We start from the raw sequence: 17,705 nt of genomic DNA, 5'->3' as shown, positions 1-17,705 counted from the left end.
TTTAGTCTCATGCTTAACAGGGTGTAGTAAGCTGCGTAGCAGGGAGTAGGTTTTAGCCCCTACAACACTTAAGAATATTGGCACCTTCTTTATTTCTGTAATGTCATTTGCAATACCAAAAAGCTCAAAACACTCAGTATACACATGCTACTGCTCTATGTTCTCATCAAAAGGTTCCAGTGGCCTGGTCAGAGTAGCTATGATTTTTAGTTTCACTTTCACAGTCAGTGCAAACAAGCACGTTGTTTGTTTGTTTGTTTGTTCTTTAACTTGACTTCTACTTCCTTCTGTTACTGGAGCAGCACCAGGATCCCATCCATTGTCGCCACTTGTTATATCCTTGGGGGCAGCCGGTTTAGGAAGAAATCACTTGAGGCCAGACAGCAGACAGCTAACAAAACTACCATTTTATTTACAGACACAGAGCTCACCCAACCGTCCGAAACCGGCTGGGCTATCCCCTAATAATCTAACTCAGTTGCCATAGGAACAAAAACCATGACAACCAGATACACAACAATGGCCTGAGTGAACAGTGAGCAGCTGCAGGAATGAGCAAGGTGCCTTCTTGCCCCCCACCTGGGAGGTGTACTCATGTGACAACATCTCTGATGCCTTAAATAAGGGGCACATTAAATAAACATTTGTTTGTTGGACTATATTTTAGTGACATTGCTCCAGAATGCTAGATTTGTGACTGGGAATGGAACATAAGAACATAAGAACGGCCGTACCGGGTCAGACCAAAGGTCCATCTAGCCCAGTATCTGTCTACCGACAGTGGCCAATGCCAGGTGCCCCAGAGGGAGTGAACCTAACAGGCAATGATCAAGTGATCTCTCTCCTGCCATCCATCTCCATCCTCTGACGAACAGAGGCTAGGGACACCATTCTTACCCATCCTGGCTAATAGCCATTTATGGACTTAGCCTCCATGAATTTATCCAGTCCCCTTTTAAACATTGTTATAGTCCTAGCCTTCACAACCTCCTCAGGTAAGGAGTTCCACAAGTTGACTGTGCGCTGCGTGAAGAAGAACTTCCTTTTATTTGTTTTAAACCTGCTGCCTATTAATTTCATTTGGTGACCTCTAGTTCTTGTATTATGGGAATAAGTAAATAACTTTTCCTTATCCACTTTCTCAACATCACTCATGATTTTATATACCTCTATCATATCCCCCCTTAGTCTTCTCTTTTCCAAACTGAAGAGTCCTAGCCTCTTTAATCTTTCCTCGTATGGGACCCTCTCTAAACCCCTAATCATTTTAGTTGCTCTTTTCTGAACCTTTTCCGGAAACTTATATAAATATGTTTCCTAGTAGGCCAAGATTTTTAAAATGCATTATTTGCCAAAGTTGTTATCTCACATTGCTGCTATCCTGAGAGGTCATTATGTTGAGGAGTTTCTGTACTAAACATTTTTATTATTGTAATTAATTTTTACATAAGAATGGTCATACTGGGTCAGACCAATGGTCCATATAGCCCAGTATCCTGTATTCCAACAGTGGTCAAAGCCAGGTGCTTCAGAGGGAATGAACAGAACAGGGAATCATCAAGTGATCCATCCCCTGTTGTCCATTCCCAGCTTCTAACAAACAGGCTAGGGACACTCAGAGCATGGTGTTGCATCCCTCCCCATTCTGGCTAATAGCCACTGATGGACCTATTCTCCAGGAATTTATCTAGTTCTTTTTTTAATCCTGTTATAGTTTTGGTCTTCACAGCATCCCTTAGAAAAGAGTTCCACGGGTTGACTTTATGTTGAGTGAAGAAGTACTTCCTTTTGTTTCTTTAAAACCTGCTGCCTATTAATTTCATTGGGTGACTGCTAGTTCTTGGGTTATGTGAAGGATTAAATAACATTTCCTTATTCACTTTCTTCACACCAGTCAAGATTTTATAGACCTCTATCATATCCCCCTTAGTCTCTTTTCTAAGCTGAAAATTCCATCATTTCAATTTCTCCTGCTGTTTCATACCCCTAATCATTTTAGTTGCCGATCTCTGTACCTTTTCCATTTCCAATATATCTTTTTTGGGATGGGGTGACCAGATCTGCACACAGTATTCAAAGTGTACACATATCATGGATTTATATAGGGGCAATATGATATTTTCTGTCTTATTATCTAGCCCTTTCTTAAGAAAAAACAAAGGTTTCAGAGTAGCAGTCGTGTTAGTCTGTATCCGCAAAAAGAGTAGGAGTTCTTGTAGCACCATGCAGACTAACAAATTTATTTGAGCATAAACTTTCGTGGGCTACATCCGATGAAGTGGGCTGGAGACCACAAGAGCTTATGCTCAAATAAATTTGTTAGTCTCTAAGGTGCCACAAGTACTCCTGTTCTTTTTAAAAAAGCAAACAGAATGTTGGGAATCATTGGCTGCCGCTGCACTTTGAGTGGATGTTTTCAGAGAAATATCCACAATGACTCCAAGATCTCTTTCTTGAGTGTCAACAGCTAATTCAGACTCCTTCATTTTGTATGTATAGTTGAGATTGTTTTCCAATGTGCATTACTTTGTACTTATCAACATTGAATTTCATCTGCCATTTTTGTTGCCCAGTCACCCAGTTTTGTGAGATCCCTTTGTAATACTTCGCAGTCTGCCTAGGACTTAACTATCTTGAATACGATCTGCAAATTTTGCCACCTCACTGTTTACCCATTTTTCCAGATCATTTATGAGTTCGTTGAACAGTAATGGTCCCAATACCGACCCCTCAGGGATACCACTATTTATCTCTCTCCATTCTGAAAACTGATAATTTATTCCTACCCTTTGTTTCCCATCTTTTAACCAGTTACTGATCCATGAGAGGACTTCCCTCTTATCCCATGATGGCTTACTTTTCAAAAGTCAATTTAAATTAAATACATTTAAAAAAAACATTATATGTTTTTAGAAATCTAGACCTGTTATATGTTATATGTAATCCTGAGTGGAGCGCAGGAGCTGGTCCAAGAGGTACCTATAGCAGGACCGCTTGGAAATAGTGACCATAATACAATAGCATTCAACATCCCTGTGGTGGGAAGAACACCTCAACTGCCCAACACTGTGGCATTTAATTTCAAAAGGGGGAACTATACAAAAATGAGGGGGTTAGTTAGACAAAAGTTAAAAGGTACAGTGACTAAAGTGAAATCCCTGCAAGTTGCATGGGCCCTTTTTAAAGACACCATAATAGAGGCCCAACTTCAATGTATACCCCAAATTAAGAAAAACAGTAAAAGAACTAAAAAAGAGCCACCGTGGCTTAACAACCATGTAAAAGAAGTAGTGAGAGATAAAAAGACTTCCTTTAAAAAGTGGAAGTCAAATCCTAGTGAGGCAAATAGAAAGGAGCACAAACACTGCCAACTTAAGTGCAAGAGTATAATAAGAAAAGCCAAAGAGGAGTTTGAAGAACGGCTAGCCAAAAACTCCAAAGGTAATAACAAAATGTTTTTTAAGTACATCAGAAGCAGGAAGCCTGCTAAACAACCAGTGGGGTCCCTTGATGATCAAAATACAAAAGGAGCGCTTAAAGATGATAAAGTCATTGCGGCGAAACTAAATGGATTCTTTGCTTCAGTCTTCACGGCTGAGGATGTTAAGGAGATTCAAAAACCTGAGCTGGCTTTTGTAGGTGACAAATCTGAGGAACTGTCACAGATTGAAGTGTCACTAGAGGAGGTTTTGGAATTAATCGATAAACTCAACATTAACAAGTCACTGGGACCAGATGGCATTCACCCAAGAGTTCTGAAAGAACTCAAATGTGAAGTTGCGGAACTATTAACTAAGGTTTGTAACCTGTCCTTTAAATCGGCTTCGGTACCCGATGACTGGAAATAGCTAATGTAACGCCAATATTTAAAAAGGGCTCTAGGGGTGATCCTGGCAATTACAGACCGGTAAGTCTAACGTCGGTACCGGGCAAATTAGTTGAAACAATAGTAAAGAATAAAATTGTCAGACACATAGAAAAACATAAACTGTTGAGCAATAGTCAACATGGTTTCTGTAAAGGGAAATCGTGTCTTACTAATCTATTAGAGTTCTTTGAAGGGGTCAACAAACATGTGGACAAGGGGGATCCAGTGGACATAGTGTACTTAGATTTCCAGAAAGCCTTTGACAAGGTCCCTCACCAAAGGCTCTTACGTAAATTAAGCTGTCATGGGATAAAAGGGAAGGTCATGGATCGAGAACTGGTTAAAGGACAGGGAACAAAGGGTAGGAATTAATGGTAAATTCTCAGAATGGAGAGGGGTAACTAGTGGTGTTCCCCAAGGGTCAGTCCTAGGACCAATCCTATTCAATTTATTCATAAATGATCTGGAGAAAGGGGTAAACAGTGAGGTGGCAAAGTTTGCAGATGATACTAAACTACTCAAGATAGTTAAGACCAAAGCAGATTGTGAAGAACTTCAAAAAGATCTCACAAAACTAAGTGATTGGGCAACAAAATGGCAAATGAAATTTAATGTGGATAAATGTAAAGTAATGCACATTGGAAAAAATAACCCCAACTATACATACAACATGATGGGGGCTAATTTAGCTACAACGAGTCAGGAAAAAGATCTTGGCGTCATCGTGGATAGTTCTCTAAAGATGTCCACGAAGTGTGCAGAGGCGGTCAAAAAAGCAAACAGGATGTTAGGAATCATTAAAAAGGGGATAGAGAACAAGACTGAGAATATATTATTGCCCTTATATAAATCCATGGTACGCCCACATCTCGAATACTGTGTACAGATGTGGTCTCCTCACCTCAAAAAAGATATTCTAGCACTAGAAAAGGTACAGAAAAGGGCAACTAAAATGATTAGGGGTTTAGAGAGGGTCCCATATGAGGAAAGATTAAAGAGGCTAGGACTCTTCAGCTTGGAAAAGAGAAGACTAAGGGGGGACATGATAGAGGTATATAAAATCATGAGTGATGTTGAGAAAGTGGATAAGGAAAAGTTATTTACTTATTCCCATAATACAAGAACTAGGGTTCACCAAATGAAATTAATAGGCAGCAGGTTTAAAACAAATAAAAGGAAGTTCTTCTTCACGCAGCGCACAGTCAACTTGTGGAACTCCTTACCTGAGGAGGTTGTGAAGGCTAGGACTATAACAATGTTTAAAAGGGGACTGGATAAATTCATAAATGGCTATTAGCCAGGATGGGTAAGAATGGTGTCCCTAGCCTCTGTTCGTCAGAGGATGGAGATGGATGGCAGGAGAGAGATCACTTGATCATTGCCTGTTAGGTTCACTCCCTCTGGGGCACCTGGCATTGGCCACTGTCGGTAGACAGATACTGAGCTAGATGGACCTTTGGTCTGACCCGGTACGGCCTTTCTTATGTTCTTATGTTTTGGTGTAACTTGCATTATCCTTATGTTAAATTTGCATTATCCTAACAAAACATTTACTTTATTCATATCTCTTTTATATATCTCATCGGTCCTGACACCCTCCCCGTAAATTCGAACCCCCCCCCCCCCAATTTCAATTCCTGGGGAAACCACTGACTGTCAGGATCCTCTCCATCAGGAGCAGCCAGGGAGATGGAAGAGAGACAGGAGAAATTGCCCCTCTCTCCAAATATCGAAGCAGTGGGAGTGGGGACACCAGCAAGGGTGTACATAGGTCTTTACTCACCTAATTCCTTCTTCATTTCATCTGGAAAAAAACAACAACAACAACAATTATTATGGATTTTAAAACTCTTGTTCAGTGTTTTCCCTGGTACCATGCATCAAAGATTACCCAGTAAATGAATTAAATTGTTCAAAATCCATGATGACTTAAATTTAAAAAGAGCTAGAGAAATTGATAGCCAGAGAGCTGGAAGAATTTACTGTGATGATGGTTTATGGTTTGGATGATTAATCTCACAGATATTTATGTGGAATGGGGAAAAGTGAAGAGTTAATGGGGCTTTGAGATCCAGATAAGGGACTGCAGCTCTACAGAGTTGGCAGAGCCCTTCTTCCACATAAAGAGAGAGGAATCTCGTATGCTCATCAGAGGATATGGGTGCCCCATTTTTTGGGTGGGGACAACACTGTCCTCTTCCTATCCCTGTGCTGAAGATATTCTCTGTTTCATCACCAGTACCAAGGATGTTGATGGAATCCATGTTGGCCCCAATGCTGAAGAAGTTGAAGGGCCTGGAATAGCAGATGGTATTGATAATCCAGCTGACTCCTGAAGTAGTGCTGAGGTTGGCATAACAAACAAAACAAGTCCATTGCTGCCACACCTGTGTCTGTAGGTGCTGGAATTCACAGTCATCCCCAGATGGATCCAGAGTCAACAGTATGGTACAGGAAAACTCCTGTCCCAGTACATCCCTGGTTACTATCTGGACATCTCAGGGCTGTCTTTGAGGAAGAAGATGATGAATCCTTCCTTTCCCCAATCTGTCTTATGAGTCCTCTTTCAAGGCGGTTCCCAAGACATAGGCATTTTTGACTCTAACTGCTTCTTTTACTTTGTTGTTTAGCCTTGGTGGCACTTTCTTGGTCATCTTAATATGATTTTTTTTTAAATTTGGGGTATACATTTTACTTGAGCCTGTATTATGATGTTTTTAAAAAGTTTCTACAGCTTGCAGACATAACACTTTTTGTACCTTTAATTTCTGTTTAACTAGTTCAACCATTAAGTCATCTTTATAAGTCTTGGTTCTGTCAAGGTAGAACACTAGTGAATGTCTGATGAGTATATAGTATTTAGTCCTGTTTGCACCCATTTGGTTAAGGGCATAATGAGGGAAGATGGGTTGGTTGATTCAATTGGAAAATGAAGAGTATAGGGGGTAAAAATTTAGATAGATATCAAATATTTGTTTCTCATGTATTTAATTATAGTGTGTGATCAAGGGGTGCCTTTTCTTTGTTTAGCAAAACAGATTGAGCTCCTGGAGTCTATCACTATAAAATATGTTTTCTAATCTTTTAATCATTTCTTTGCTCTTCTCTGAACCCTCTCCTATTTATCAACTTCCTTCTTCAATTCGGAACACCAGAACTGGACATAGTATTCCAAATAGCAGAGCCGAAGACAGAGCTAATATAACCTTCAGAGTCCTACTTAAGATCATCCCCATGCCCTCTGGCCCACTGCCTACCCAACCCATTCCTACTGAAGGGGTTTTGTGAGGTTCAAGGAAAAGGGTACAGCCATGCTGAGACAGAAATTGCACCTGTTCAGATCACAGACAATGTGTGTCTGACTGGCCCAGTCATGGGACAGGAATGATTAATGGATTCTTGAATGATATCACTCTGGGAAACAGTAGGTGGGATTGTATATAAAGGGGTTAATAGCTCTTACTGGAGATCTCAGGCATGTAGGGGGACAGCACCCTCAGCACCCTGCTGCCAAGGACACAGGCATCCAGAAAACTCTTCTGGCAGAAAGGCATAAGACCTCTGAGCATGAGACAAGGTATCTGTCAGGGATTTGGGATTTGTGTTTATTCCGGCATGCTCTGCACTCTGCTGTGTGAGGGGAGAACCCCTCAAATTGATACGATATCCAATTAAAGGCCCCTGAAGTTTCCAGCAGGAATTTCCCATCCAAGGGGATGCTCTGGCCTTTAAATATCAAGAGTTCCCCCTCGGGGCACTGTATGAAACCCCATAGAGATGTTTAAGACTTACCATGATTTGCTGGGTGAAATATAGAGATGGCTGCTATATATTTCCTGGGTAAAATCCCACTCTGTGTGATCACCTCAGAAATCAAAGCAAACTCATTCTTGCCATCCTGCCATTGTTTACAAAATGAGATACAGGCTCACATATCACTTATTTTATTGAAAATTGGGATAACAAACATTTCTTTCCTCTCAAGAACATCCATGGGGCTGACTTCATTGCTGTTCCAGGAGTGGAGAACCCATGAAAAAAAGAGTGGGTGCTCAGCACTTACTGGCAACCCTGCCTATAGGCTCCTCCCCCTCCACCCCAGCACCTCCTGTCCACCACTGATAAGCTCTTCTGCAGAGGGCAGGAAGCACAGGGGGGTGGAGAAGCTGTGAAAGGAAAAGGCGGAACGAGAGTGGGGCTCTCTTGGAAGAGGGGATGGAACAGGGCAGGAATTGGTGGAGTAGGGGTGGGGCCTTGAGGGAAGGGATAGAGTAAGGAAAGGGCATGGGGCAGAGAGGTGCTCAAGCACCCCAGAGGAAATGAAAATTGGTGCCTGTGCCTACACTGCCTCCACATGATTGGGTAACTGAATCGAACCTTAACAATGTCTCCTTCATTTTGAAGTGAAAAAATCAGAATGTTCCTCTTTCATGTGGGGGAAAAAGAAACTTTGACTCTATTGAGATGGTTTTGCTTCTTCCTTGTTCTTTTTTTCATCCAAAATGTTTTTTTCTGCCTGAAATAGACACATTCCCATGGAAAGTTTCTGCCAACACCTTGCTCTCATACTGAATACACCGGACTGGAAGACAGAATAGCTACGTTCTATTTCCTGCTCTAGCAAATATTCCTGCTTGACTATCAGCACTTCCATTGCACAGGGACTGTTAAAGAGCCTACAGGGGGTGCTCTGCACTGGATGCGGGTTCCCAGTTTCAGGGAAGCTCTTTGGGGAAGACATTTCTCCCTCCATCCCTGAGAGACAGGGTGGAATATCAGCATGGCCTAAGCTACTACAAGGTCAGGCACATCACTAGCAGCTCCATACTGCCACACTCCCCATCCAGAGCTTTTTCATTCAATGGATTTGTTCTGTCCCTGTGGCACATGGATGTTTTTTTCTCACATGCCCAACTGCCCTTGAACCCCTACCCCTCTGACTTTCTTTGCAAAGTGCTGGTGAGGTCTCAGCAAGATGACATACCATGATTCCAGGGTAATCTACATAGACCCTCCACTTCCCAGATGCACGGGGCATGCAAGAATAGCATCCCTTCTGCAGGTGTAGCTGTTGGACCCAATACAGGGCACAAAAAGTCAGTCGACCGTAAGAATTAAATAATGAAGGCAAACTCACCTATCTGCTTCTGGAGTTCATCTGCAAAAGAAAAATAGTGAGGAGACTAAAACTTTCAGTATATGTTCATTGACTTATAAATTGAAGAAGGTGAATGAGATCCTTTCTTTGTTGATTAGCATAAATATTGGACTTGAATAGTGAGCTAGCTCTTCAAAATGTGGGGTAGCCCCATTCCTATCCTGCTACATAGTAGATAGAGAAGATTGTATTCTTGCTTTAATCAATTTAAGAAACAGCTTCATGGCTACAACTAATTAGCAAAAGTAGAATGACACACTCCACTCCACTGCTAATATGGGTTCCGCTATGAAAGGAGCAGTAACACCATTTACATCATGAGCTGCATTCCTGTTGCTATTTCAACGCAGAGTCCTTTCAATATGTACATTGCCTTTCATACTGTGTCTCTGCAAGAGTGTTATGGTTCTTGGAGAATACAAACCAGGAGTGGGTGAGTCTATTTAAATTTCAACAATGTATGAGCAGCACTGCTCAGAACCAGCAAGTGCTCACATACGTTATTGACAAAATTAGATCTGCTCTATCAAAAACAGGAAAGTGGGTTGAGATCTAATAACTCAATCATTTTTTCTATTCATTCTACAAAACTCCTACACAGCAGTAGAGCACAGAAAAGAAAAAGGCCACAGACTTACTTATTCTGTTTTCCAAGTCTCCTAAAAAAGAAAGAAAGAAATATAATGAAAGATAACAATAGCACCTTTTGTGATAATATGGCCAAGAACAAAGGTAACTAATAGAATCAGAGTCATGGAAGATTAGGGTTGGAAGAGACCTCAGGGGTCATCTAGTCCAAACCCCTGCTCAGAACAGGACCAGAACCAACTAAATGATCCCAGACAGTGCTTTCTCAAGCCAAACCTTAAATATCTTTAAGGATGGAGATTCCACCACCTTCCTACGTTACCATACCAGTGCTTCACCACCCGCAAAAGCTGTGTTTATTAGAGAATAGCTGTGAGGGAGCAAGTGATGCAATGAACATCATACTGTTTAAGGCCTCTATAACATGAGCCAGAGAACTTCCCCCAAACAATTAATGTTTGCATTAGAGCAGATCCTTTACAAAGAATATACAACCTTGATTTCAAAAGCAAGGGCACACGGAAGAATAAGGACACAGACTTACTAATTCTCTTTTCCAAGCCTCCTAAAAAAGAAAAGAATACATTAAAAGATAACAATAGCACCTTTTGTAATAATATGGCCAAGAACAAAGGTAACTATTAGTTAAAATATCAAAAGCTGTATTTATTGGAGAATAGCTGTGAGGGAGCAAGTGACACAATGAACATCATACTGTCTAAGGTCGGAAGGAAGCACTCTCATCATCTAATACATGGGCCAGAGAACTTCCCCCAAACAATTTGTGTTTGCATTAGAGCAGATTCTTTACAAAAAAACATACAATCTTGATTTGAAAAATTTCCAGTGATGGAGTATCCACCCTTACAAGCCCTGGTAAAGTGTTACAATGGCTAATAGCCCTCACTCTTAAAAATTTACACCTTATTTCTAGTCTGAATTTCCTAGTTTCAGTTTCCAGCCATTGGATTTTGCTAGACCATTCTCTGCTAGTCTAAGGAGCCCATTATCACATATTTGTTCTCTATGTAGATACATATAGAGTGCAATCAAGTCATCCCTTTTCTTTGGTGAGCTAAATAGATTGAACTCTTTGAGTCTATCACTATAACACATGTTATCTGATCCTTTAATCATTCTGGTGCTCTTCTCTGAACCCTCTCCAGTTTGACAACTTCTTTCTTCAGTGGGGGACACCAGAAATGCACACCGTATTCCAGCAATAGAAGCCAAATACAGAGCTAATATAATCTCTGTAGTTTTCATTAAGACCATCCATATGCCCTCTGGCCTGGGGCCCAGCGAACACTTTCCTACTGAAGGGCTTGTGTGATCTCCAGTGAATGGGATACAGCTCTGCTAAGACAGAAATTGCACTCACCAGTAGGCCCCACCAATCAGCTCCACAGTGCCTCCTGCCCACCACTGATCAGCTCTTGTGCAGAGGGCAAGACGCGCTTTGGGGGAGGAGCTGGGGAAGGAAGAGGTGTAACGAGGGTGGGGTGCTCTTGGGAGAGGGGGTGGAATAGGGCATTAAGAGGCAGAATGGGGGCGGGAAGAGGTGGGGGAGGGGTGGGGCCTTGAGGGAAGCGGTATAGTAGGGGCAGGGCCTGGGGCAGAGAGGCGGTCAAGCACCCCTGAGAAACATAAAAAGTTGGTGCCTGAGCCTACGTTTCCCCCACATAATTGGGTAACTGAATCAAACCTTAAAAATGTCACCTTCATTTTGAAGTGAAAAATCGGAATATTTCTTTTTAATATGGAGGAAATAGGAACTTTTGACTCTACTGAGATGCTTTTGGTTCTTTCTTGCTCTTCTTTTCATCCAAAAAGTTTTTTATCACCTGAAATAGACACATTCCAATGCCAACACCTTGCTCTCATAGTGAATACATCAGACCGGAAGACAGAATTTCTAGGTTCTATTTCCTACTCTAGCAAAAGGTTCCTATGTGACTATCAGCACTTCCTTTGCAGGGGGATTGTCAAAGAGCCTGCACTGGGTGCTCTGCACAGGATGTGGGTTGCCAGTGTGGGGGAAGCTCTTCGGGGAGGACAATTCTCCCTCCATCCCTGAGGCACAGGGTGGAGCATCAGCATTGTCTCAGTTACTACAAGGTCAGGCACAGCACTAGCAACTCAGCCCTGCCACAGTCCCCATCCAGAGCTTTGTCATTCAATGGATATGATCAAGTCCTGTAGTGCATGGATGTTTTTTCTCACATGCCTGACTGCCCTGGAACCTCTACTCCTCTGACTTTCTTTGCAAAGTGCTGGTGTGGTGTCAGCTCGATGCCTTACCACAATGCCAGAGTCACCTACACAGACCCTCCACTTCCCAGATGCACGGAGCGTGCAATGATAGTGTCCTTACTGCAGCTGAAATTGTTGGACCCAATACAGGAAACACAAAGTTTGGTCAGTGGACTGTAAGAATTGAGTAAAGTAGGCAAACTCACCCATTTTCTCCTGGGATTCCTCTGTGAAAGATGAATGGGGAGGAGAAGAAAACAGTTTAATCTATTTCCGTTGACTTATGAATTGAAGGGAGTAAATGAGATCCTTCCTTTGTTGATTAGCATAAATATTGGCCATGGGTAGTGAGCTTGCTATTCAGTCCAGGGGCTAGCCCCATTGCTATCCCGCTAAGTAGTAGATAGAGGAGATTATATCCTTGCTTTAATCAATTTAAGAAACAGCTTCATGGCCACAACTAATTAGCAAAAGTTGAATATCACACACTACGTTCCTCTGTTAATATGGGTTTTGCTATGAGAGGAGCAGTAACATCATTTACATCATGTGCTGCATTCCAGTTGCTGTTTCAATGCAGAGTCCTTTCAATGTGTACATTGCCTTTCATACTGTGTCTCTGCAAGAGTGTTATGGATCCTGGAGAATACAAACCAGGAGTGGGTGAGTCTATTTAAGTTTCAACAACGTATGAGTAGCATTGTTCAGAACCAGCAAGTTCTCATATATGTTATTGACAAAATTAGCCAAGTATTCTATTCTATCAAAAACAGGAAAGTGGGTTGAGGCCTAATAATTCAATCATTATTCTTTTCATTCTACACGATTCCTATCCAGCAGTAGAGCACAGAAAAGAAAAAGGACACAGACTTACTTATTCTCTTTTTGACATCTCCTAAAAAAGAAAAAAAAACATATATTTAAAGATAACAATATCATCTTTTGTAATAATATGGCCAAGAACAAAGTGTTATGGTTCTTGGAGAATACAAACCAGGAGTGGGTGAGTCTATTTAAATTTCAACACTGTATGAGCAGCACTGCTCAGAACCAGCAAGTGCTCATATATGTTATTGACAAAATTAGCCGAGTAATCTGCTCTATGAAAAAGAGGAAAGTGGGTTGAAATCTAATAACTCAATCATTTTTCTTATCATTCTACAAGATTCCTATCCAGCAGTAGAGCACAGAAAAGAGAAAGGATACAGACTTACTTATTCTCTTTTTGAAGACTCCTAAAAAAGAAAAAAAACCATATATTTAAAGATAACAATATCATCTTTTGTAATAATATGGCCAAGAACAAAGGTAAATAATAGTTCATAGAATCATAGAATCATGGAAGATTAGGGTTGGAAGAGACCTCAGGGGTCATCTAGTCCAAACACCTGCTCAGAACAGGACCAGCACCAAGTACATTATTTCTGCCAGGGCTTTCTCAAGCTGGGTCTTAAATAATCTAAGGATGGAGATTCCGCCACCTCCCCAGGTAACCGATTCCAGTGCTTCACCACCCTCCTAGTTAAAAATATCAAGAGCTGTGTTCACTAGAGAATAGCTGTGAGGGAGCAAGAGACACACTGAACATAATACTGTCCGAGGCCTCTATAACATGGGCCAGAGAACTTCCCCCAAACAATTCATGTTTGCATTAGACCAGATCCTTTGCAAAAAACATACAATCTTGATTTGAAAAATTTCCAGTGATGAAAGATCCACCAGAACCCATGGAAACTGTGACAATATTTAATCACCCTCACTCTTAAAAATGTATGCCTTATTTCTAGACTTACTTCCCTAATTTCAATTTGCATCCATTGGATTTTGCTAGACCTTTCTCTGCTAGACTAAAGAGCCCATTATCAAATATTTCTTCTCTATGTACATAAATATAGAGTGCAATCAAGTCACCCCTTCTCTTTGGTAAGCTAAATAGAATGAGATCTTTGAGTCTATCACTATAACACATTATCTAATCCTTTAATCGTTCTTGTGCTCTTTTTCTGAACCCCCCTCCAGTTTGACAACTTCTTTCTTCAGTGTCAAGTATCAGAAGGGTAGCCATGTTAGTCTGGATCTTTAAAAAGCAACGAGTCCCATAGCAGCTTATAGACTAACAGACGTATTGGAGCATAAGTTTTCGTGGGTGAATACACACCCCGTCAGACGCATGGCCCATGAAAGCTTATGCTCCAATATGTATGTTAGTCTACAAAGTGCCACAGGACTCTTTGTTGCTTTATTGAGTGGGGGACACCAGAACTGCACACACTATTCCAGCAACAGAGCCAAATAAAGAACTAATATAACCTCTATAGTCCTCATTAAGATCAAGCCCATGCCATCTGCCCTGGGGACCAGCAAACACTTTCCTACTGCAGGGCTTGTGTCTGCTCCAGTGAAAGGGAAACAACTTAGTGAAACAGAAATTGCACCAGCGGCTGGCTCCACCAATCAGCTCCTCCCCCTCAACCGCAGCTCATCCTGCCTGCCACTGATCAGCTGTTCTGCAGTTAGCAGGAGGCACACAGGGGGAAAAGCATGGACAGGAAGAGGTGGGATGAGGGCGGGGTGTTCTTGGGAGATGGGGTGGAACGGGGTAGGAAAAGGAGGAGTGGAGCAGGAAGACGCGGGGAAGGAGTGGAGTCTTGCGGGAAGGGGTAGAGTAGGGACAGGGCCTGGGGCAGAGTGGTGGTCAAGCACTATCGAGGAAATGAAAAAGTTGGCGCCTGTGCCTAAACTGTCCCACATGATTGAGTACCTAAATTGAACCTTAATAATGTCTTCGACATTTTGAAATGAAAAATCATGACGTTCCATTTTAATAAATAGGATATAGGATCTTTAGACTCTACAGAGATACTTTTGTGCCTTTCTTGTTCTCTTTTTCATCCAAAAAGTTCCATCCTCGCCACCCCACCCTGAAATAGACACATTCCCATAGATAGTATCTGCCAACACTTGCTCTCATAGTGAATACAATGGACCAGAAGACAGAATGTCTGGGCTCTATTTGCTGCTCTAGCAAACATTCACATGTGACTATCAGCACTTCCTTTGCAGGGGATTGTCAAAGAATCTACACTGGGTGTTCTGCACAGGATGTGGGTTCCCATTTTGGAGGAAGCAATTTGTGGAAGACAATTCTCCCTCCATCCCTGAGGCACAGGGTGGAGTGTCCGCATGGCTTCAGGTATGACAAGGTCAGGCACAGCACACGCTACTCGGTCCTGCCACACTCCTCATCCAGAGCTTTTTCATTCAATGGATATGTTCAGTTCCTGTAGCACATGGATGATTTTTCTCACATGTCCGACTGCCCTTTGACTTTCCTTGCGAAGTGCTGCTGAGGTCTCAGCTCGATGACAGAGTCACCTACAGAGACACTCCACTTCCCAGATGCCGGAGCATGCAATGATAGCATCCCTTCAGCAGTTGAAATTGTTGGAACCCATACAAAGCACACAAAGTTTGGTCAGTGGACTGTAAGTATTGAGTAAAATAGGCAAACTCACCCATTTCCTCCTCGAGTTCGTCTGCAAATGAAAAATGGGGAGGAGAAGAAAACAGTTCAGTGCATATCCACTGACTTATGAATTGAATAGTGTGAATGAGATCCTTTCTTTGTTGATTAGCATAAATATTGGCTATAGATAGTGGGCTAGCTATTCTATCCATGGGCTAGCCTCATTCCTGTCCCACTACAAAGTAGATAGAGAAGATTATATTCTTGCTTTAACGAATTTAAGAAGAAGCTTCATAGCCATAACTGGTTAGCAAAAGCTGAATATGACACACTAAGCTCCACTGCTAATATGGGTTTTGCTATGAAAGGAGAAGTAACACCATTAACATAATGAGTTGCATTCCTGTTGCTGTTTCAATGCAGAGTCCTTTCAATATGTACATTGCCTTTCATACTGTGTCTCTGCAAGAGTGTTATGGATCCTGGAGAATAAAAACCAGGAGTGGGTGAGTCTATTTAAATTTCAACAATGTATGAGCAGCACTGCTCAAAACCAGCAAGTGCTCACATACATTATTGACAAAATTAGATCTGCTCTATCAAAAACAGGAAAGTGGGTTGAGATCTAATAACTCAATCATTTTTTCTATTCATTCTACAAAACTCCTACACAGCAGTAGAGCACAGAGAAGAAAAAGGCCACAGACTTACTTTTTCTCTTTTCCAAGTCTCCTAAAAAAGAAAGAAAGAAATATATTTAAAGATAATGATAGCACCGTTTGTAATAATATGACCAAGAACAAAGATATCTAATAGTTCACAGAATCATAAAATCATGGAAGATTAGGGTTGGGAGAGACATCAGGGGTCATCTAGTCCAAACCCCTGCTCAGAACAGGACCAGCACCAACTAAATTATCTCAGCCAGGGCTTTCTCAAGCCAGGCCTTAAATACCTCTAAGGATGGAGATTCCACCAACTTACTAGGTAACCATACCAGTGCTTCACCACCCTCCTAGTGAAAAATATCAAAAGCTGTGTTTCTTGGAGAATAGCTGTGAGGGAGCAAGTGATACAATGAACGTCATACTATCTAAAGCTGGAAGGAAGCACTCTCATCATCTATTACGTGGGCCAGAGAATGTCCCCCAAACAATTCATGTTTGGATTAGAGCAGATCCTTTACAAAAAAACATACAATCTTGATGTGAAAAATTTCCACTGATGGAGTATGCACCCTTACAAGCACTGCTTAATTGTTACAATGGCTAATCACCCTCACTCTTAAAAATTTACACCTTATTTCTAGTTTGACTTTCCTAGTTTAAGTTTCCAACCATTGGATTTTGCTAGACCATTCTCTCCAATCTAAAGAGCCCATTATCACACATTTGTTCTCTATGTAGATACATATAGAGTGCAATCAAGTCACTCCTTTTCTTTGGTAAGCTAAATAGATTGAGCTCTTTGAGTCTATCACTATAACACATGTTATCTAATTCTTTCATCATTCTGGTGCTCTTCTCTGAACCCTCTCCAGTTTGACAACTTCTTTCTTCAGTGAGGGACACCAGAACTACACACCATATTCCAGCAATAGATCCAAATACAGAGCTAATATAATCCCTATAGTCTTCATTAAGATCATCCCCATGCCCTCTGGCCTGGGGCACAGCGAACACTTTCCTACTGAAGGGCTTGTGTGATCTCCAGTGAATGGGATACAACTTTGCTGAGACAGAAATTGCACTCACCAGTAGGCCCCACCAATCAGCTCTGCAGCGCCTCCTGCCCACCACTGATCAGCTCTTCTGCAGAGGGCAGAAGGCACTTTGGGGAGGAGCCGGGGAAGGTAAAGGTGGAACGAGGGTGGGGCATATTTGGGGGTGTGTGTGGAATAGGGCATTAAGAGGCAGAATGGGAGTGGGAAGAGGTGGGGGAGGGGTGGGGCCTTGAGGGAAGGGGTATAGTAGGGGCAGGGCCTGGGGCAGAGAGGTGGTCAAGCACCCCAGAGCAAATCAAAAATTCTTGCCTGTGCCTACTCTGCCCCTACATGATTGGGTAACTGAATCAAACCTTAAAAATGTCTCCTTCATTTTGAAGTGAAAAATTGGAATGTTTCTTTTTAATATGGAGGAAATAGGAACTTTTGACTCCACTGAGATGCTTTTGCTTCTTTCTTGCTCTTCTTTTCATCCAAAAAAATTTTTTTCACCTGAAATAGACACATTCCAATGCCAACATCTTGCTCTCATACTGAATACAGCAGACCGGAAGACAGAATTTCTAAGTTCTATTTCCCACTCTAGCAAAAGTTTCCTGTGTGACTATCAGCACTTCCTTTGCAGGGGGATTGTCAAAGAGCCTGCACT

General features: G+C 41.8%; 1 protein-coding gene across 1 annotated transcript in view; it reads right to left on the bottom strand.

Moving 5' to 3' along the window:
• LOC123349807 (butyrophilin subfamily 2 member A1-like) overlaps positions 1-17,705 on the bottom strand; it is a 143,471-nt gene that overhangs the window by 101,247 nt on the left and 24,519 nt on the right. Inside the window, exons 12-20 of the mRNA XM_044987994.1 lie at positions 16,045-16,065; positions 15,383-15,403; positions 13,082-13,102; positions 12,742-12,762; positions 12,074-12,094; positions 10,159-10,179; positions 9,665-9,685; positions 9,006-9,026; positions 5,652-5,672 (exon numbers count right to left, since the gene is read on the bottom strand). Coding sequence (XP_044843929.1) covers positions 5,652-5,672; positions 9,006-9,026; positions 9,665-9,685; positions 10,159-10,179; positions 12,074-12,094; positions 12,742-12,762; positions 13,082-13,102; positions 15,383-15,403; positions 16,045-16,065 — 189 coding nt within the window. The remainder of the gene's footprint in view (positions 1-5,651; positions 5,673-9,005; positions 9,027-9,664; positions 9,686-10,158; positions 10,180-12,073; positions 12,095-12,741; positions 12,763-13,081; positions 13,103-15,382; positions 15,404-16,044; positions 16,066-17,705) is intronic.

Source organism: Mauremys mutica, chromosome 15 (genome assembly GCF_020497125.1).
Source record: "Mauremys mutica isolate MM-2020 ecotype Southern chromosome 15, ASM2049712v1, whole genome shotgun sequence".
NCBI lineage: Eukaryota > Metazoa > Chordata > Testudines > Geoemydidae > Mauremys > Mauremys mutica.
The sequence above is the reverse complement of the archived record's forward strand: the minus strand, read 5'-3'. Positions and strand labels throughout refer to the sequence as shown.